This window comes from Pipistrellus hanaki (genome assembly GCF_964339955.1).
Source record: "Pipistrellus hanaki genome assembly, chromosome: 7".
Taxonomy (NCBI): Eukaryota; Metazoa; Chordata; class Mammalia; order Chiroptera; family Vespertilionidae; genus Pipistrellus; species Pipistrellus hanaki.
Genome location: NC_140509.1, coordinates 41934530 through 41956134, shown reverse-complemented (window position 1 = coordinate 41956134; position 21605 = coordinate 41934530). Strand labels below are relative to the sequence as shown.

General features: G+C 42.7%; 1 protein-coding gene across 3 annotated transcripts in view; it reads left to right on the top strand.

Annotated features, from left to right (window-relative positions):
• The window catches only part of MDN1 (midasin AAA ATPase 1), a 141982-nt gene that overhangs the window by 111820 nt on the left and 8557 nt on the right, over positions 1-21605 (top strand). For 2 of the 3 annotated variants that reach the window (XM_084890422.1, XM_084890420.1), the window contains exons 80-94: positions 114-340; positions 939-1094; positions 1262-1425; positions 2149-2310; positions 4548-4685; positions 6751-6892; positions 9996-10171; positions 11047-11190; positions 11837-11984; positions 14328-14653; positions 14980-15141; positions 17281-17382; positions 17986-18190; positions 19211-19381; positions 21124-21281. In XM_084890422.1, the coding sequence (XP_084746548.1) occupies positions 114-340; positions 939-1094; positions 1262-1425; positions 2149-2310; positions 4548-4685; positions 6751-6892; positions 9996-10171; positions 11047-11190; positions 11837-11984; positions 14328-14653; positions 14980-15141; positions 17281-17382; positions 17986-18190; positions 19211-19381; positions 21124-21281 (2581 nt within the window). The remainder of the gene's footprint in view (positions 1-113; positions 341-938; positions 1095-1261; positions 1426-2148; positions 2311-4547; positions 4686-6750; positions 6893-9995; positions 10172-11046; positions 11191-11836; positions 11985-14327; positions 14654-14979; positions 15142-17280; positions 17383-17985; positions 18191-19210; positions 19382-21123; positions 21282-21605) is intronic. The other variant, XM_084890421.1, reaches the window with a different exon arrangement.

The window sequence follows — 21605 nt, the reverse complement described above, 5'->3', positions numbered from 1 at the left end:
AGCGAGTTTTGCTCTGCTTCCATTTTAGTTGTTGGAGGAAGGATTGTGTGTGTGGCAGGGGGAGGTGGCAATACCTCTTTCCTTTCAACATTGTGGCATTTCTGTTGTTGCAGGAAAGATTTTGAAGTTTGCTCTTCTGGGCTGAGTTGCCTGTCCCAGGTATCAGCTCATTTGCAAGGCCTAGAGTCCTTGTTCATTCTTCCAGGGATGGAGGTTGAGCAAACAGACCAACATATGGCATTAGTTGAGAGCCTGAAATATGTCAGAGGAGAAATCGGTAAAGCCACAGATGATTTTACTACCTGGGAGACACATCTTCTCACGTCAGGCAGCCAAGGAGGTAAGGACTTTTATTCAGTAAGGGAGGAAAAGCCCAGCATAGGAATGATGTCTTATAGACAAAGTCTAGATTATACTAAAGACACATACTATTTCATTCTAAAATAAAGACACATACTCTTTCATACTATTTCATATCTGTCCAGGGTTCTAAGACAGACAGGTGTGGTTTGATCCACAGCTCTTATTTTCCTACACTCGTCCCTTGTCTTTGGATTGCAGTCACGTCACTTTCTTTGTAGCACATGTGAATGGAGAAACCACAGGCTCCCTCAGCTGTTACAGACAGTTCTCCCTTATACTGGAAAGCTGATGGTGGCATTTGACTAAGTGTTTATACACACCATCTAAACTGTTACTTTCATACTTTTTACATTCTTTTAGCAAAATTGTTTTAATATAAGACTATAACCTTGTAGCTTTACTTAGGCAGGGACTTTGTCTCATTCATCTTTTTATCCATCATAGCTTGGCACAGTGGCTGATCCATAGTAGGTGCTTACAGGTGACCATTTGTTAAAATAACAAGTAAGCATTGCCAATGGTTTCCTGACACAAATGATCGGGGTTTTTGTTTATTTGTACCATTTACTTAATAGGAAACCAAATATTGGATGAAGGGTTTGTGGAAGATTTTGCAGAGAAAATGGAAACTGCCATCCGGTCCATCCTTTATGCCATCCAGAACTTAGCAGAAAGAAATAGTAAAAGAACAGACGAAAACACTGACCAGACAAGGCCACAGGAAGAGGATGGTATGTCTGAAATCAGGCAAACATTAGTTTCATATTTGATTTAAATTTTCAGTTTGATGGTTTATCTTTGTGACTGAATTATTTAAGAACAGATATTGAAATAAATGACTGGATGAATGGGGATGAAAGGGTTTATCTTCATTTATTCATCATGTCGTTCTTTTCAGCAGGCTTTGAGAGACTGCAATCAGGACATCTAACAAAACTCTTAGAGGAAGACTTGTGGAATGATGTGAGCACTTTGCATGTGCAAAAAATAATTTCTGCTGTCTCTGAGCTATTGGAGAGACTGAAATCTTGTGGTGAGGACGGCACAGCAGCAAAGCACATGGTAACCAAATGTTCTTTATAAGCTTCTTGCTATTGGGAGTAGGCTGAGCAAAGGCAGAGAGGGGTTTTCGCCTCGCTATGTGGATGGTCCTAAAGCAGGCCTCTGTGGCAAAATCACTAGGAATTTGCTTTCTTTGTAGATGTAAACGCCATTGATAGCTTAGGGTTTGTTAGCTAAGAGTTACAGTTGTAAGATGCCTAAGTACAAAAATGCTAGCAATCCAGGATATTCATTGTCTTGGTATTTTGTATCCTAACCCCATTCTCCTGAGTATTCGATGTTCAGTTTGCTGCCATTAACTGAAGTTTAGTGGCCACACTCTGCAAATACCATCCTTTCCCACGAAACCAGCTGTCAAATCCATTAAGTCCTGAGAGGCAACCTACTTTGTAGGACACTGTATGTCATTCTGTATCATTGCCTCCAGTGCCAACTTTGATTCCCAATGAAATTTGTTCATAAACATTTTATTTAAAAAAAAAAAAACTTTGTTAATTAAATGAGACTGAAGTGACTGAGAATTTAAAGTGTACGTTGTGTGAACAAGGAAGAAATCTCAGTGAGCAGGTGTTTGTGCATGTTAAAAATACATAACCCCTACCAGTAGTGACACTTAGTACCTTGAATTCATAGTGTTGTTACCACCAATTTATTATCACTCCAAGGAAAACCCAGTACCCCTTTAGCAGTGTGACCAGGCCTTCTGATCTGCTTTGCCCCCAGTTCTTCGGCCAGTCCTGCTGCTGGTTGGTGCGCCTGCTGCCCATGCTCTCCAGGTACTCGGACCTCGTCCTCTTCTTCCTGACCATGTCTTTGGCAACTCATCGTAGCACTGCAAAGCTTCTCTCTGTGCTCACCCAGGTCTTCTCGGAGCTTGCTCAGAAGGTAAGGACTGCTCATGTGGAGCACCGTGGGCAGCTGGAACATTCTGTACCCATTAGTGTTTGGTTGGACAGGCTTTTATTTCAGACCTTCAAATTTGCTCTCCCTGTGGATTATTAATGTAAGGCTTTGCCTGGCACCCTTTTAATAAGCCTATTTCAACTGTAGTCTTGGGATCTACAGACCCCTCACTGATGAGCTCCCTAGACTCCAGAGGCTGTCTAATGGCTGCAGCTTTTCACACCCTTCTCTCCTTGTCCCCAGTTTGAAGTCTTCTTCAATTAGCTCCAAGCTAGATTTCTAGGATAGATGAATCTGTAAGGCTAAGTTTTCTTTAAATCATTTATATGTAATTATGATGAAATGGTAATAAATGGATGCATCTCTGATTTGCCCCCTCTGTCTGATGAGCACTGAGCCAGTCTTACACATCCCATCATTTCTTGGTGGTGGGTGACACACATGCAAATTACAGTAGCAGGACAATGTGTGGTGAGGGTGCCCTGGTATTTGGGTTAGCTGCGTTTTGTCTACTTGCACATTGTACTGGTCTAATAGGTTCTAGAATGATTTTGGCCTTCTGACTTGTGTATACGTTGGGGTGTGTTGTGGAGAAGGAAGTGGTTCTGATATAAGCAAGGTGTTGGGAGCCCAGCGGCTGTCCCAGCTGCAGCTACTGTAGTGGAGTGCCCTGCAGGATATCTGAATCTTTCCTGTGTGGTCTTATTCTGCCTGCATCTGAATAAAGTTTTAAAAAAAATAATGTAGCTCAATGGGAAAATTAGGTAAGTTAACAAAAATGTATTTTCAATTGACTTTCTAAGAATACATATCCTGAAAGTGAGTTTGCCTTTCCTTTATTTATTTTTATGTCCATATTGAATTTATTCGTATCCTTTCTGAGTAGTGCTGAGGGAACTTGAAGTAGGTTGGACCAAGGAGCTTGTATGTGTATATGCATAACCCATGGACACAGATAATAGGGTGCTAAAGGCCTGGGGTATGGGTGGGGGATTTGACGGGGCAAAAAGAGACACGGTATGTCATTCTGTTGAGAACCGCTGCTGTAGAGCCTAAGACCATGGGAAAACACAAATATTTACATTACAATTCATAACAGTAGCAAAACTGCAGTTATGAAGTAGCAACGAAAATAATTTTTTGGTTGGGGGTCACCACAACATGAGGAACTGTATTAAAGGGTCGCGGCATTAGAAAGGTTGAGAACCATTGGTCTAGACTCCACACTGTTCCAGGTGCCAGGTGGCAGCCAGGGGTGCCATGTTCCCCAAGAGGGACAGGTTTGCTTTAAGAGCTGGGGAAATCATATTTTTTAATATATTAAAATTTTATTTAAGGAACATTGCCCAAAATTTCCATTAAAAAAAAAAATTAATTCTCACTAAGGATATTTATCCATTAATTTTTAGAGAGAGGGAAAGAGAGAAATATCAATGTGCGAGAAACAAATTTATTGGTTGCTTCCTGCATGAGCCCCAGCCAGGGCCTGGGCCAAGAAGTGCCTGCAACTGAGATACATGCCCTTGGGACCCTAGGAACCTGGGACCCTTCGGTTCACAGGCCAATGCTCTATCCACTGAGCTATACCAGCTAGCACACAATTTCCATTTTTCAAGTAAAAATGAAACCTCCCTCTTGTAGCATCTGCTTTAAGTTGTACCTCCAGGGGTACATGTCTTCTCCCTCTCTTCTTAGGCTTACTAATTTCAGAAGAAAATAAGAAGAGAAACAAAACCCCTTTGGGATTTAGACATTGAGAAGTCTACTCTCTGACTTGCTCCTAAATACTTTCCCTAATATACATCATTCAAATTTCTGTCTTGGCAAAATGACAAATTAACCACACACTAGAGGCCTCTTCAAAGTCAGAACCTCGTATATTAAATCTGATGTCAGGCTTTGAAACTACATACCATGTTTCCCCGAAAATAAGACATCCTCCGAAAATAAGACCTAGTGCATGGAAAGATAAGACATCCCCTGAAAATAAGACCTAGCACAACTTTGGGAGAAAAAATTAATATAAGACACTGTCTTATTTTCGGGGAAACAGGGCAATAACTGTTATCAGAAAAGAACGTCAAAGGCCTACCGTATTTCTATCAGATTTAAAATACTGAGCTAGGGAAGAATTAAGCATTTGTTTTAATTTTTGTGTGTGTGGTAGGACTGAAAATTCCCTTCTGTATTGCCTAACTGTTCACTCTTTTATGTTCAAGGGATTTTGCCTGCCCAAAGAATTTATGGAAGATTCAGCAGGTGAGGGGGCAACTGAGTTCCATGACTATGAAGGAGGTGGAATTGGAGAAGGTGAAGGCATGAAGGATGTGAGTGACAAGATAGAAAATGAAGAACAGGTACGTTTCACATGCCTGAAGCATACAGAGTTTACAGAAGACCACTCCTCTTCCCCTTTCTTTTTAATAGTTAAATTACTGGCATAAATGTCAATGGTTTTCAAACTGAAATCTGTGGACCTTTAAGAATACTCGGGTGTGGTGAGTGGGTGTAATAAAAAGTATAAAGATCACAGAAAGGAACTTTGTAACTCAGTCACTGCTTATGGCTATGATTTGAGAGAGAGGTGATTTAAAAGTTTTAAATGGAAAAGAATAAATAAAAGTTTTAAATGGGGAAATTGTTGCTGTTGATTTTTCTAAAGTATTTTTGGTAGTAGTCCATTTAAGAATAAAAAGGTTGGCTTTTGGCTTTTCTTTTATTTCTCAAGTCTAACTTAACATATAGTGCTTTTCTAATAGTAAGAAATTTAGAGTAAAAAAAGAGTAAGCTTAATAGAAAAAAATACAACCCAATGCAAAAACAAAACAAAACAAAAAACAGAGGCAGGATTAAAAAAAAAAAAATTGGCAGTATATAATAAATTTTAAATTGTGTTATCTTCTTTGACTTAGGAATTCCATTTTTTATAGAAATGCTAATAAGGATCAAAGATAATATGCAGAGCAGTACTGTAATGAGTTAGATTTATATGTATTAACATGGAAATATATCTAAAAGACATTTTTTAAATTAAAAAAGCAAATCTCCAGTTTGTAAAGTATTAATCCTTTTTTTATTTAAAAAGATGTCAGGAGGCAGGTATTGATACATAACACTTATATTAATATTTATGATGTATTCATGAATAAAAAATGCACCAGAATGTTATTGATGGTAATTTCTTTGGAAGTTTTGGAAGATGGTGGTGCCATGGGAAACTTAACTCTTTACGTAGTGCTTAGAATTCTTTTAATAAGATTTTATTACTTTTGTATTTTAAAAAAAGGACTTTAAAAATTCATTCACAATGAGGGGAGAGAGATAACAGTCATGAATCTTTCACCCCAAGTATCACATAGAGTACACAGGAATATATAGGTTAAGGAGAAGTGAACAAAGTTGCATTTACAGTGTGTTACTGTCTGTGAGAGATCAGTGACACAATATTAAAGACTAGAGGCCCCTGGTGCATGAAATTGGTGCACAGGTAGGGTCCTGAGTCCTGCCCAGCGATCAGGGCTGATCGGGGCCTTCCAGCTGCCAGCTGGGGCTTCCCTTTCCTGGCTGCCAGCTGTTGACCAGAGCCTTCCTTTGTTCTGCACCACGCCCTGGTGGTCACCACACATAGTGAGCAATAGAATTCCCGGTCAAACTCCTATGGGGACACTTTGCATATTAGCCTTTTATATATAGAGATATGGGCAGTAAGATTGATGAATTTTTTTATACTACAGAGAATACAATTTTTTTTTTTTTTAATTTTCATTTTATTTATTATTTATTTTGCGGGCACCAGGACCAATGATCACCAGCTGCCCAAGTACCAAAAAACTATGCTTCCGAAATCTCTTGATCCTGATTCTGCATGTAGAGCAATCAGGCTGCTCTTCATGTGCCACTCAGGACAGAAGCCCTTTTCACATATTCTTTTTAAATGTCTGGATTCTTTAAAAAAATTTTCACTTAAAACCACAACAAGCCAAAACCAGTTTGGCTCAGTGGATAGAGCGTCGGCCTGCCTACTGAAGGGTCCCGGGTTTGGTTCCAGGGCATGTGCCTTGGTTGCAGGCACATCCCGGATGGGGGCTGTGCAGAAGGCACCTGACCGATGTTTCTAACTCTGTATCCCTCTCCATTTCTCTCTGTAAAAAAATCAGTAGCTGAAACTGGTTTGGCTTAGTGGATACAGCATCGGTCTGCGACTGATGGGTCCCAGGTTCGATTCCAGTCAAGGGTTAACTGTAGAAACCTCATAGCAAATGAGAAATTATTGTGTGGTTATCCGTGTTCTTTTTCTCTTTCCAGAAATAACTTTATGCCATTAACCTTAGCATTTACATACATATTGATATTCTATTTAAAACTGAATAAACATTAGTTAACTTACATTTGTTTGTATTTTCTTTGTGCTTTTTGATGCAGGCAGAAGATACATTTCAGAAGGGTCAAGAAAAGGATAAAGAGGATCCTGACTCAAAATCAGACATTAAGGGCGAGGATAACGCCATTGAGATGTCAGAAGACTTTGATGGGAAGATGCATGATGGGGAGCTTGAAGAACAAGGTTTGAGACTTATCTCACTGCATTCTTGCTTTTGAAAAATAATTTTTAAAACAGAAAGTTACGTGTTCCCCAAAAGGAGCCTGTTGTTTTATTAGAATCTTTTGGACCAAGTTGGTTATTCTGCATAACTACAAATGAGGACATTAGCACTTAGCATGCACCATCACCATCTCCACCCAGGTGGAGGTCCATAGGCAGTTTTGATGATTCTTCTCTTAGGAACCTGAGACATTGGCTGGTGCTCCTGCTGCTTCATTGCTAAATGCAGTGTGTGACAGGAGAAGTCAGGAGAGAAAGGAGGCAATCTTAGTGGGGCCCTTAGCTCAAAAGTAAATTGTTCAGGATAGTTTTTAAAACTAACTTTTTCCACCATAAATACAAAAATAGTAGATATTTATTGTAGACTATAAAATGCAGGAATGAAATAGATACATACCCCTTGGGTCTACCCTTCAAATCGTCCAAATACTCAAACACACACACACTAGTGACCCTGTACATGGATTCATGCACATTGAAAAGAAATTAATTAGAAGATGGCCAATGGGGCAGGACTGGGAGAGACAGGCTGGTCACGCCCTTGAGCCAACCTTCCTCAGTCCCTCCCCAGCATCTGCAGAGTGAACAAGGTTCCTCCAGGAGGTGGGGGTCCCTTGGCCTGGCCTGCAGGGATCGGGCCAAAACCAGGTCTATCAACATCTCCTGAGGGGTCCTGGATTCATGAGGGCACTCTGCAAAGTTGCTGTTGTACAGGGTGTGGAATGCAAATTCAAGTGTGCAATAAACCAGATTTGTGCCCCAGCAACAACATAACCCATGGCTGAAGGTGGAATCACGTGGCCCTATGAGGAATCGGGCACCCTTCTCTCTGGTTTTGGGATGTGTCACCAAGAACTGCTGCCAAGTCACTGCAGCTCAATAGCTCCTACATTGAGCACCTGCTCCCTGTTGGTCAGTGTGTGGCATACCCACCAATTGAAGGATGGAGAGACACTTAGCACATTAGCCTTATATATAGTGTGTATATATATATATATACTAGAGGCCCAGTGCACGAAATTAGTGCATGGGGAGGGGGGTCCCCTCAACCCAGCCTGCACCTTCTCCAAATCGGGACCCCTCAGGAGATGTCTGACTGCCAGTTGGACATCCCTCTCACAATCTGGGACCACTAGCTCTGAACTGCTCACCTGCCTGCCTGATCACTCCTAACTGTCCCCTGCTTCTGCCAGCCTGGTTACCCCTTCTGCCGTCCTGATCGCCCCTCACTGCCCACCCCACGCAGCCTGCTGTTCAGTCCTTTGGTCATCCCTCACTAATCCCCCTGCCAGCCTTGTCATCCCGCACAGCCTGTTGTACGGTCATTACTGTGAGGGCATCCTGACTAATTTGCATATTATCCTTTTATTAGTATAGATACTAGAGGCCCAGTGCATGAAATTTGAGCACGGTTGGGGGTGGGGGGAGGTCCCTCAGTCCAGCCTGTACCCTCCATTCTGGGACCCCTTGGGATGTATGACTGCCAGTTTAGGACTGATCCCTGGTGGACCTCACAATCTTGGACCGCTGGCTCCTAACTGCTCACCTGCCTGCCTGATTGCCCCTAACAGCTTCTGCCTGCCAGCCTGATTGCACCCTAACTGCTCCCCTGCCAACCTGATCTCCCCCAGTTGCCCTTCCATGCCAGCCCAATTGCCCCCACCTGCTCTCCCCTGCCGGCCCAATTGCCCAAAACTGTCCTCCTCTGTCAGGACCCATGTCTTATGTGAGAGCCGCAGGACCCCCCCCCCCCCCCCCCCCCGAGGCCTCACTGTGCGGAGCAGCCACTGGGTCCCACCTCCACTGTGCACGTGGCCATCCTGTGGTAGCCTTCTTGTGATGATGTTGTACATGAGGGCCACCTAGGCTTTTATTAACGTATTATGAACATTCCCCTTGTCATTAAAAATTACTTGAGAATATATCCTGTTTCCCCGAAAATAAGACAGTGTCTTATATTAATTTTTTCTCCCAAAGTTGTGCTGGGTCTTATTTTCAGGGGATGTCTTATCTTTCCATGCGCTAGGTCTTATTTTCAGAGGATGTCTTATTTTGGGGGAAACATGGTAGTTTCTTATAGCACATCATCATCTGTTATATGTTTGTTCCATAGTTCAACTATTGCCCTAAGTTTCTGTCCAAAGATGAATTTGAGATATAGTGTCTTTTTCTAAGCAAATATCTATTATAGCAGAAATGCAAGGTGACCTCAGAGTAGAAGTGTGTACACTTGCCTAAGCAGCATTTATAAATATAAAAGCATAAGTGACCGAATGACTGGTCGCTATGAGGCACACTAACCACTAGGGGGAAGATGCTCAATGCAGAGGCTGCCCCCTGGTGGTCAGTGTGCTCCCATAGCGGGAGCACTGCTTAGTTGACCCACGGGTACCAGATACAGGGCTCACGGCTGGCTGGCAAGCACTGCCACAGCGAGCCTCTCCCAAATGGGACTGACTGGGTGTGAGCCCACAGCAGGTACAGCAAGGCTGGGATGAGCAGTAGCAGTAGGTGGCGTTGGACTACCAGTTTTGGCCCGATCCCCACGAGTGCATGAATCCGTGCACCAGGCTTCTAGTAAGGTTATAACCTTTGACATAGTGGAACTTAAGCAAAGATAGTGGCAAGAAAATTCTGATTAAGCTATGCACATGATTTTAGGTGTTGGATAAAACCATAGATGTATAGTATATTGGGGATAGGGAAGGGACTTTGGAAATGTAATAGGCCAACTCTTACCATTTTACAGATAAGAAATTTAAAAAGTGTGGTTGCTGAGCCCCCTAATGAATGTTCCCCCAGCACCAGTATTAAACATTCTGACAGCTATTCTACCATCCTTCTAATGGTCTGTTAACATGGCACACTACAGACTTCCTTGTTTCTTTAGTTTCCGAAACACAGTAGGACTACTGCAGCAGATCTAAAGGCTTCTGCCAGTAGAGTGCTCTATAGAAGCAGGCAGTAAGTCCCAGACTGGGCTCTTACCAGGTAGTAGGTTCAGGCCTCCCCTACACACACAGGACCAGGTTTGCCTAACTAAGCTCAGTGCCTTCCCTTTCAGAAGAGGAGGATGAGAAATCAGACAGTGAGGGCGGAGAACTGGATAAACAGATGGGCGATCTGAATGGTGAGGAAGCTGACAAACTAGATGAGAGGCTTTGGGGTGATGATGAGGAGGAGGAAGATGAGGAAGAAGAAGACAACAAAACGGAAGAAACAGGACCAGGAATGGATGAGGTAATGTAAAAATTCTCCCATCCTATAGCCCCCAGGTTGAAGGGAGATAGTTTTCCCAGCCACCACTCCCTCTCATTTACTGCTTTTCCTTTCCTTTGTTTTGCTTCTCTTTCTTCTATCTTTTCTTTTATCTCTCCTATATATTTTACTCATTGATTCAGAGCCAAAAGAGTAGTTTGACCTAAGCTATCCCATGTGTTATGAAGAAGGGAAGTTAAGGAAACTCCATTTACATGCTCTTACTCTGCTGCTGGCCATGGAACTTCTCCAGTTTCCTGTTTAGAACCCCCATGCTTGTCCTGGACAGTGTGTATTAGTGGTTAGAGCGTCAGCCTGCACACTAAAGGGTCTTGGGTTTGATTTCTGGTCAAGGTCATGCACCTGCTTGTAGGTTTGATCTCTACCCAGGTTGGGGCACATTCAGGAGACAACCAATTGATGTTTCTCTCACATCGATGTTTCTCTCCCGCTCCCCTCTCTACCCTTTTTGCCATCCTCTCTCTTTTCCCCCTCACCCCCACACAAAACCTCTCTCCCTTCCACTCTCTCTAAAAAATCAATAGAAAAGATATCCTTGGGTGGGAATTAATAAACAACAACAATAAAAGAACTCTCAGGCTGGATGTGACACTGTAGCAGCTCAGCCTGACCCAGCATGCTGTTCACACACCTGCTATTACTGCTGTCTGGGCAGACCCAGACTGTTCTCTCCAGGTCATGGACGATGCCCTGTCATCTGGATATTACAGAGGATAGGCCCAGCAGACAGAAATTCTACACACTTAAGTGCTACATTAGGTAGAGCCAGCATGTGTGTCAGCAGTTTTTTAGATCAAGAGTGATGATTCTTTGTGTTTTCTGCCTGTGACATTTAGGAAGATTGTGGACTTGTTGCTAAAGATGACAACTTGGATTCTGGGAAGTCAAACAGAGATAAAAACCAGCACGATAAGAAGGAAGAAGCAGAAGCTGATGATGATGGACAAGGCCAAGACAAAATTAATGAACAAATAGATGAGGTAATGAGGATTCAAAACAGATCCGCTTTCCTCACTCTAGGCCAGGGCCACTGCACCACACACACGTGCGTCTCAAGGCCTTTTTTCTCTATTCATCCACTGTGTTCTTATTGTTTCATAAATGAATGTGTTAGAGAGCCTCTTAACAGGGCTTGAGATATCTAGCTATTGGTTATCAATGAGGTGGATATCGTACTTTTGGGGCTTATGCTGTAGTTTGGGAGCTAAAACCTACAATCCTTAATTCTCATAAACTTCAGTTTCTACTTTGAGAGCAAGTAACACAGTACTTCTTACCTCTTATCAGTGGAGAAGTAGCACAGAAAGTGAGGTTTGACATATATGCATAATCCATGGACACAGACGGTAGTGTTTTGAAGGCCTGGGATAGGGCTAGAAGGGATCAATAGGGAAGGGGACATCTGTAATACTTTCAACAATAAAGATTTTTAAAAAGAGGAAAGTGAAGTTTGAAATTTCCAAATGAAAATTCTAATTGTAATGTGTGCTGCTAATGTTAGGGCAAAGACATTGTATTCTCTTAGCATAACTACTTAGAGCTAATTATATGTGAATACTACTTCATAACAAAAGAAAAGCAGTTTTACGTTTTTGTTATTTTGTCTGTTCTCTCCACTGTCCAAAGAGGGAATATGATGAGAATGAGGTGGACCCTTACCATGGCAACCAGGAAACGCTGCCAGAGCCTGAGGCCTTGGACCTTCCAGAGGATTTGAATCTAGATAGTGAAGACAAGAACAGTGGTGAGGACACAGACCATGAAGAAGGAGAAGGTGTGTCTTTAAAACCTAAAGCAACCAATGGGAACTCACTGAAAATGAGCAATAACTGATTTCTCTTCAGGTCAATGTCATGGCCAAGTCATAAATCATGTTTGGTCAGCTCAATTCCATCTTGCAAAAATTGTTATTTATAGTGTTTCTCATCTGAGTGGACCTAAAGCTTATGAACCAGCAGTTCTCTCTCTATCCTGTCATTTCCATCCTGTATTTTTATTTTTTTTAAGTATTTTTTTTTTTAATTGATTTTAGAGAGGAAGGGAGAGGGAGAGAGACAGAGAAGCATCAATGATAAGAGAGAATCATCAATCAGCTGCACACTCCCTACTTGGGATCAAGCCTGCAACCTCAGCATGTACCCTGATCAGGAATTGAACCATGACCTTTTGGTTCATAGGTCAACACTTAACCACTGAGCTACACCGGCCAGACTCCATCCTGTTGTGTCTGGGTGGTGCTCCATCTCCCCACAGCCATCACTATGTGCCATTCCATGGGTTGATGGAAACACTGTGATTTGGGTATACCTAGGCTTTTCGTGCAGCCCAGCACCAGCTTTTTAAGGAAATGATTGTTTCAGTTATTGGTTGCTGTGTGTATGTTGTGTGTGAAGCCTGAAATATGAAGTTCTTATAATGGGTAATGTAATTGAATAACCCAAGGGAAATCGATCACAGAGCAGGCATATGACCGTAATCTTATGCCTTGTCATTGTTCCACCTGGTGACTCCCCTAGGGCGTGTCCTCCGGTATTGAAGCACTGTGGGAGAGTGCTGCTGTGATCGTGGCCTCCATCCTGGTGGGGAGCAGACAGAAAGATGTGAGCTAGCCTCACTCTGCTTCCTGATGAGTCAGTTAAAAAGTTATTAAACTTACAGAAATATTACCATATTGGGATATAAATAGAAAGGTACAAAAGAATAAGGTATATTTATCTAAAAATTTAATTCAGGAAAGTTTCATATATGATTACGGATACATCAAATGTATAGAAACATGGGCAGGAATAGCACATAACAGCTGCGGGTTAGATGACATCTACGGAAGGAGGGAGGACCAAGGCCTCCAGAATCCAGATTGTTGTATCCAAAACCCTTTGTTTCTTAAAAAGAAGCGACAGAAGTTTGACACAAATGTGGTAATGTGTTAATACCTGTTAAATCTAGGAGGTGAGTATATATGGTTCTCATAAATGTAAAATGCATTCTCCATGTTTAAAGTATTTGAGAATTAAAAATAAAGTTGCAAACTTGCAACTTCAGAACCACTTGGTTAAGGCAGTGGTCGGCAAACTCATTAGTCAACAGAGCCAAATAACAGTACAATGATTGAAATTTCTTTTGAGAGCCGAATTTTTTTAAACTAAAACTTCTAACGCCACTTCTTCAAAATAGACTCGCCCAGTTCATGGTATTTTGTGGAAGAGCCACACTCAAGGGGCCAAAGAGCCGCATGTGGCTGCAAGCCGCAGTTTGCCAGCCACGGGGTTAACTTTCCTCATGCTCAAAACATTCTTTGTGAATCTCTGTTTTTAAACATAGTATATAAATTATTGCTTCTGAGGGTATTTCATTAATTTAGAATTTTGAAATCTGACTTCAACTTTAAATTCAACAATCAAGCAAGCATAAAACTAAGGAAGTTAAAATCCACTGAGAGTGTAGTAAGACATTTGACCTAGAAAGACACTCAGGCTCATTTTAAGCCACTGCATATATAAATTAAAGAGTAGTTATTTTAAATATTTGCTGACAAAGAAACTGATTTCTTAAGTGTCCATACTATATAAAGCCTCTTTAAATAAAACTTTTTCAAATAAAATTGTTTCCATTTGAATTTTGTATTTTCTGTGTATGACAAAAAATTATGTCCATAAATTATTTCCAGTAATAATTAAAAAATAGATTCTCATTTCCTATCTGTGATCTAAAATGTTCCTGTTGTAGTGGGTTTTTATAATTTCTTAGTGAAATTATTTTAAAAAATGCACCATCTGATCAATTGTATGTAATATATAAGTATGGTTTAGATTAGGGGTAGGCAACATATTAGTAAATATATTAGATTTACAGGTCACAAACACTTGGTTCTGATATTGTAGTGTGAGAGCAGCCCTAAGCAATACAGAGTAGATGGGTAAACACATAAGTGACTGGATGTGGCTGTGTTCAGGTAGAACTTGATTTATAGAAACATGTAGAGAGCCACAGTAGGCCCACAGGCCATCGTTTGCCAACTCCTGTTTCAAGTAACAAAACACAGGTAACCATCCCAACTTAAAAAAATGATATTACTGGTTTTTTAAAAATTGTCCTTTTTTTTGTTTTGTGTACCCAGAAGAGAATCCTTTGGAAATTAAAGAAAAAGCAATGGACACTGAAGAAGCAGGTCATGAAGCTGAGGAAATAAATGAAGAGTCTGAGGCCAATCAGAGTGAAGATCAGGGTCAGCAGGAGCCTGAGGAAGGCTCCGGTGAAGATGACAAGGGGGAGGGGGTGGAAGAGATGGACACAGGAGCTGGTGACCAAGACAAAGATACGGACCAGCCTTCTGAGGAAAGCTCAGAGGAGGAGGAGGCGTCTCCGGAGGACAAGGACGGCACTGAAGCCAGTGAGAACTGTGCGGAGAATGGCGTCTCTGTTGACCAAGGTCTCCAGCCTCAGGTATTAGGGTGGTCTGGTTTGCCTTGGATTAGAAATAATGAGGAGAAATTCTTACTCCCACTGGAATGTCCTTTAGGATAGCAGTTGCCAACCTTTCGGACCTCATGGACCACCAGTGGTCCGTGGACCACCGTTGGCGACTGCTGCTTTAGGATACTCCTTCATCACCAGGTGGTGCTGCCTTCATTTTCTGTTTAAGACCCTCCCTGGTTGATGCCCTCCCTGCAGACCTCTCAGTGAGGAGTGAGGTGTTTGCTTGCTGCAGGGGTTCCCCACTTCATGTCCCTTCCCCAGAGCACTTAATACTGTATTTGATTTCCCTGCAGGAAGAAAAAGAAGGGGAGGACTCCGACACAGAGGAGCAGGTGCCAGAGGCTACGGAGAGAAAGGAGCACTCCTCCTGCGGGCAGACTGGGGTGGAGAACATGCAGAGCGAGCAGGCGGTGGAGCTGGCCGGGGCCGCGCCTGAGAAGGAGGCTGGGAAGGAGGTGAGGGGCCCTGCCAGCTGCCCAAGGAGAGCTGCTGCTTCCTGTCTGAACTCACAGTAGCTGTCTTACCTGTGATGTTTGTTTTAGTTGACATCTTAAAGGTCATTTTTCTTTCTTGAGAAAATGATTGTAGATCTACTTTCATATGCTTCCCTAAACTAACCCCAGAATATTTGCTACACATTATATTTAACTGATAGGTTTAATGATTGTAGATCTACTTTCATATGCTTCCCTAAACTAACCCCAGAATATTTGCTACACATTATATTTAACTGATAGGTTTAATGAGAAAGTTAAGTAGTTCTCTGGGGGAGGAATCAGGTTCATGTTATTTTTTTACTGGAAACCCAATGCACGAAATTCGTGCAAGAGTAGGCCTTCCTTCCCCTGGCTGCTGGCACCGGCTTCTCTCTGGCACCCGGGACCCAGGCTTCCCTCCGGTTGCTGGCAGGTACCCAGGATCTGGGCTTCCCTCGCAGCCCCGGCTTCGTCTAAAAGGACTACCACTCTGCTTAGCATATTACACTTCTATTATTGTAGAGGGCTGGTGTGGGATCCCCTTTCACGTCCCGCGTGGTTCAGGGTCCCAGTTCAGGGTTCGATTTCTGGAGAAGGGCTGCACACAAATGAAAAGAGACTAGAATAAATTTAATTTGGCAATATGGGGAGCCAGGCGGTAGTCCAACTCTAGTGGGAGAACTCACTGCTCTGGCCCTGCTATCCCTTTTATTGAGGCTATGGGGAAAACACCCATAGGCTTAGGCAGGAAATAACAAAAATGTGCATAGGACAAACAGGGATGGAGGCTGTTTCAGCTAACAATGTCTCAACTAAAGGGTGAATGATTAGAGCAATTAATGTTGTTGACAGCCTTCCTGGCTTCCTGTCCACATCTATTAGTGAAACAGTAATTGGTTTCTGGCAGGCCGGTGCACAAATTCTTGCACTAGTGGCGTCCCTTGGCCTGGCCTGCGGGATTGGACTGAAACTGGCTCTCCAACATCCCCTGAGGAGTCCTGGATTTCGAGAGGGCACAGGCCAGGCCAAGGGACCCCACTGGTACATGATTGGGGCCAGGGAGGGACACAGGCGGTTGGCCAGCTGGGGAGGGCTCCAGGGTGTGTCTGGCTCGTCTCACTCAGTTTCAACAGACCAGACCCCAGCAGCAAGCTAACCTACAGTTCTGAATGTCTGTCACCTGGTGGTCAGTGCACATCATAGTAAGTGGTTGAGTGGCCTTAGCATTGGTTGAACGTCCGACCAGACGACTGGACACTTAGTATATTAGGCTTTTATTACATAGGATTTTTTATTGATTGATTTTTTTTTTTTTTTTTTTTTTTTTGAGAGAGAGAGAGAGGAAAGAAGAAACAATGATTTGTTGTCCACTTAATTTATGCATTCATTGGTTGATCCTTGATATGCCCCGACCTCCTAGTTCATGGGTTGACGCTCAGCCATTAAGCCACACTGGCAGGGCAGCAATTGATGTTTTGACCTGGGTGATGTGCTCTGTATGTGGCCACAGCTGGGGCCGCTGGCATGCTATGAGCGCTCTGGGTCAGACGACCTGCTAATGCAGCAGTGACTCTACCAGTTCCTGGAGCCTCTCTCAGCCCATTTTCTCCCCAGTAATTACCACTGCTTATATACTTACACCTCCACCCCATCAAGCACCCATAAGGTGCTAAGCATTTTCATTACTTCAGCAAGTTCTTATAATAGCCCTTTTAGGTAGCTGATATTGTTCTTATTTTCCCCATTTAACACTTGAGTTAAATAGCCTTCAGGGAAGATAAATGATAGTCTCGAATGTATAAAGCTGGTTGCTGATGAAGCCTGGTTTCTAATCAGATCTGTCCTGCCTTCAGAGTGAGCCACTACACTCCTATAAACTAAGAACTGTCAGCCTGGCAGAGTGAGGTCACCCGGAGTGTTGTTAACGGGTCCAGGTCTAGATGTTTCTGCCCACAGGCCAGGCTGTAGTCATAGATGAGCTCCAGAGCAGGCAGGCAGGTGTGACAGTTTCTCTCTGAGATGAGAATAATGGTGAGAGAAGTTGTGCACAATGCAGCACAGTAGCCAGGTGCTTGGCAGCTTCCTCCATCCTCATTCTTTATGGCTTGGCTCTCATAGGAACACGGGAGTGGAGCTGCGGACGCGAACCAGGCAGAAGGCCACGAATCCAATGTCATCGCCCGGTTGGCCTCCCAGAAACAGACCAGGAAAAACACCCAGGTGTCTATCACTCTTCCGCTAAACTAAAGGCTGCATGTAAAAAAAAGATACTCTAAACGTGGTGATTAAACAAAAAAAAAGAAAGCCACATTCTTTACCTTTGCTGTCCCTGTTCGCCCAGACTCTATGGCAGCCCTGGTGAGTAGGCCACAACTTTGGGGCTTTCCCAGTGGACCTGTGCGGCGTCATGGACACATGGACACACACACTACCACCCCATTCCTGTTATAGAGCCTAAGATCCTGGTGCTGCTGCCCAGCGCCAGCCAGTATTACTCTTTTCAATGTCCATAGTCTTTGGAGTTTAAAAGGTGTTTTTTTAATGGGGTGTAATTTATGCACATAATACAAAATCTTTATATACATCCTATTCCTGTTCTCAAGTCACCCAAGGAAGTGGGTACTACCAGTTTTGTCTTCTTAATCTCTGCATATGTGGATATGTGTATGTAAAGAACTACCCATTCTTTATAACGGCTATGTTGAATTCCACTTTTGTATGGCTGTACCTAATTTACTTAACCAGCCCCCCAGGGACGGGCACTGTGGTTATTTTTAGTCTTTTCCTATTAGACAAGGCTCTGATGAATTTCCTATTTCCCAGAGTTTTAAGAGGAAACCTGGACAGGCCAACAATGAACGCTCCATGGGTGATCACAATGAGCACGTGCACAAGAGGCTGAGGACTGTGGATATGGACAGCCATACAGAGGAGCCCACCCCGACCCAGCCCCACGACCAGGCGGAGGACGCGGCTGAATTTGAGCACATTAAACAAGGGAGCGACCCTTACGATGCGCAGACCTATGGTAGGTGCAGGGAAGGTTTCTTTGCTCACTGAGCTCTCTGAGAGCTTATGCTGTGTGACTGTGTGCTGCCAGCTGTTACTATAAATTTATCTTTAGGAGGGAGAGGAATGGCTTTTGCTTTTTGTTTAAAGGTATCTGTAACCAAGTGCATATGCTCAGTGTTTCTGGGTCTAGTGTAAGTTTTTAAAATACCTTGGATAACTATTGTATCCAAACCCAGCACTGATCTAGGGCTTTCAGAGTCCTAGAGATTTCTTCATAATCACCTTGAGGCTGCTCCCTGCAGTGGCAGAAGCCATAAACTTGAAATACGTGTGTTTTCTTTACATGAAAAGGGAGTAGTCATTTGTCAGTCTCTCTAGTTCTTCGTGACTTTCCACGGTTTTATTCCTAATATGTGAAATACTATTGATAATATCTACCAATGAGGATAGTACAGAAGCAATTCCTCTGCAATAGATTACTTTTCTCCTGTCCCTACCCCTTAGGAAAATAAAAAATAATGGTCACAGCTACCATGTATTGAGCTTTTACTCTGTGCCAGATACTGAGCATGGTCATGGATTCCTTTAGCCATCTTGAGAGTGGGGATATCTCAAGTTTATAGATGAGAACACTGAAGCCAAAGAAGTTTAAGAACTTGTCCGAGATCAGGATGCAGGGATTCCCATGTTCGTGTTTCCATGCTAAGTGTCCATCACTTAGTAATGGAAGATGATGCCATTAGCTGCTCTGAATCATGTGCCATATATCCAGCCTGTTTATTTTGGTTCAGCTAAACATCCTACTTCTGTGGTCACATGTGTAGTTACATGATAGGCTTGAGAAGGTGGAATGGAGAGAATAGAAGTTACATAATTAGGTTAGTAGGACATCTTGGACACAAGCCCAGCACTGTGTCTGAGGCACATAGCCCATCAGTGGCAGAACCAGCATTAATGACAGAAACCACACCCACTCATGATTATTTTGTTCTGCAAAGACCTAGGCTTTCTATATGTGTGTACACTGTTTTAACAGATGTAGCCAGCATGGAGCAGCAACAGTCTGCAAAAGATTCCAGCAAGGAGCAGGAGGAGGAAGAAAGAGAGGACATCTTCATGGACATGGAGGAGCAGGAGGAGCTCAGAGCAGTCGACACGGAGCAGCTGAAGCCAGAGGAGGTCAAGTCGGGGACCACAGCAGGCTCTGGTGAGTCTTACAGAAAACAGACCCCTCCTAAGCTCTCTGACTTAGAGAAGTTGCTTCTCTTGCACTGTATTTTACTTCCACATCCTAAACCCCAGCTTAGACATTTGTTGGTCTATAATGTCACCGTATCGTGTTTCATAGTGGAAAAGTGGAAGAGTGGTGTTGCAAGACACTCTTTCAAGGAGACCACTGAAACTTGCCTTTCAGACAAAATCCCATCCACCTTTTTAAAACATGCAGAACAGAATAGAGCACTTATCCAATTGTGACAAGAAGGTATATTCTTGACTATTAGATAATTGTTTTCTATTACATGAAAATATACAGTAAAAATGTTATAAATATAGAATGGGGACAATACATGTGAGAAAGTAACAAACCTCCTTACATACAGTTCAATTTCATAGTTGACCAATGGCTATTACAAGGTCTTTATCTTTTAAAATATATTCAACACAGTAAAAAATAACTCTAAGCCCTTGCCAGTTTGGCTCAGTGGATAAAGTGTCAGCCTGCAGATTGAAGGGTCCCAGGTTTGATTCCGGTCAAGGGCACAAGCCCAGGTTGCGGGCTTGATCATCCCCAGTGTGGGGTGTGCAGGAGGCAGCCGATCAGTAATTCTCTCCCATCATTGATGTTTCTATTTCTCTCTCCCCTCCTCTCTGAAATAAAAAATATTATACATTAAAAATACCAAGCCCTAGCTGAAACCGGTTTGGCTCAGTGGTAGAGCGTTGGTCTGCGGACTGAAAGGTCCCAGGTTCAATTCCGGTCAAGGGCTTGTACATTGGTTGCAGGCACATCCCCGGTAAGGGGTGTGCAAGAGGCAGCTGGTCGATGTTTCTCTCTCATCGACGTTTCTAGTTCTCTCTCCGTTTCTCCTCTCTGTAAAATATCAATAAAATATATTTTTTTAAAAAATACCAAGTCCTAGCTGCTTGGCTCAGTGGATAGAGTGCTGGCCTGCAGACTGAAGGGTCCCAGGTTTGATTCTGATCAAGGACACATAACAGGTTGTGGGCTTGATTGGTGGGGGGTGTTCAGAAGGCAGCCAATCAGTGATTCTCTCTCATCATTAATGTTTTTATCTCTCCCTTTCTCTCTGAAATAAATAAAAATAGATTTTTTTTTTAAATGCCAAGAAATGTAATACTATAAGCAGTGTAAAAATTAACTGTCAGTAATGAAACAAATGCAAATTCAAAAGAGCTTGCCAAATTAGAAAACTTTTTCTTCCTCCTTCCTGCCCTCTCAGGGGTGTTGCTACCATGGATGGACTGGCCATTATATGACGGTGGGAAGGCACAGCTCTGTGATCGACTCGCAGATTCAAATCTAGACTTTGCCTCTTACTTCACAGTTAAGGCAAATTATTAGCCTCAGTTTCTTCATCTATAAAATGGAACAATGATTTATTTTAGTTTTTATTTTTATCAAAGCTCTACATGCACACAGTTTAAAGAATCAGTTTTTTAGGGCTTGTCAATGTGAACTATCATCTCCCCTATTTCCACCTCCCCAGAACAGCTGCCTTCAATATCAAGGTGGGGAGAAGGAGAGGTTAGGGGAATAAGAATTGGTAATGACCATTACAGAGTGAAAGAACATGTGGAACCATTAAGTGGAGACATGCTGGGGAGTGAATGAGTGAAGTCTGAGTAATTGTTAGGATTGAAAGACAACCATGAAAGCTGCCTTTATGTTAATATGTGCTAAGTAACTCTGTCTTTTCATGAAAATAGGCATTGATGAGATGGAGACCAAAACTTTTAAAACAGAGGAAGACCAAGACCCCAGGACAGACAGATCCCCCAAGGAGGCAGAGAATGAGAAACCTGAGAGAAGCCGAGATTCAACCATTCATACGGCCCATCAGTTCCTCGTGGACACGATTTTCCAGGTACTAAAACTTTCACAAGTAGGGGTAGGGTGATTAGGGTGGGGGTAAATAATCTTTCAGAAGCCACTACTTCACTAAGTTGACAAATGTAATTATAAATTCCTTTTCAATCATTGTCTTTAGAACTTTATGGAATACCTGTTGGTTTTGGGGTATCATATCCTTACCAGATTTCTTAGGATCACTGTTGCTATGACAAGTGTTCTCTAAGCAGATAAAACACTGTTCTAATGGTTAATCCCAGGGTCACAGCAGGTGATTTGTGCCCTGACCTGGGGTGACGGTGGATCTGGTCCTTGGGCCTCCAGCTGTCACATCTTTTCT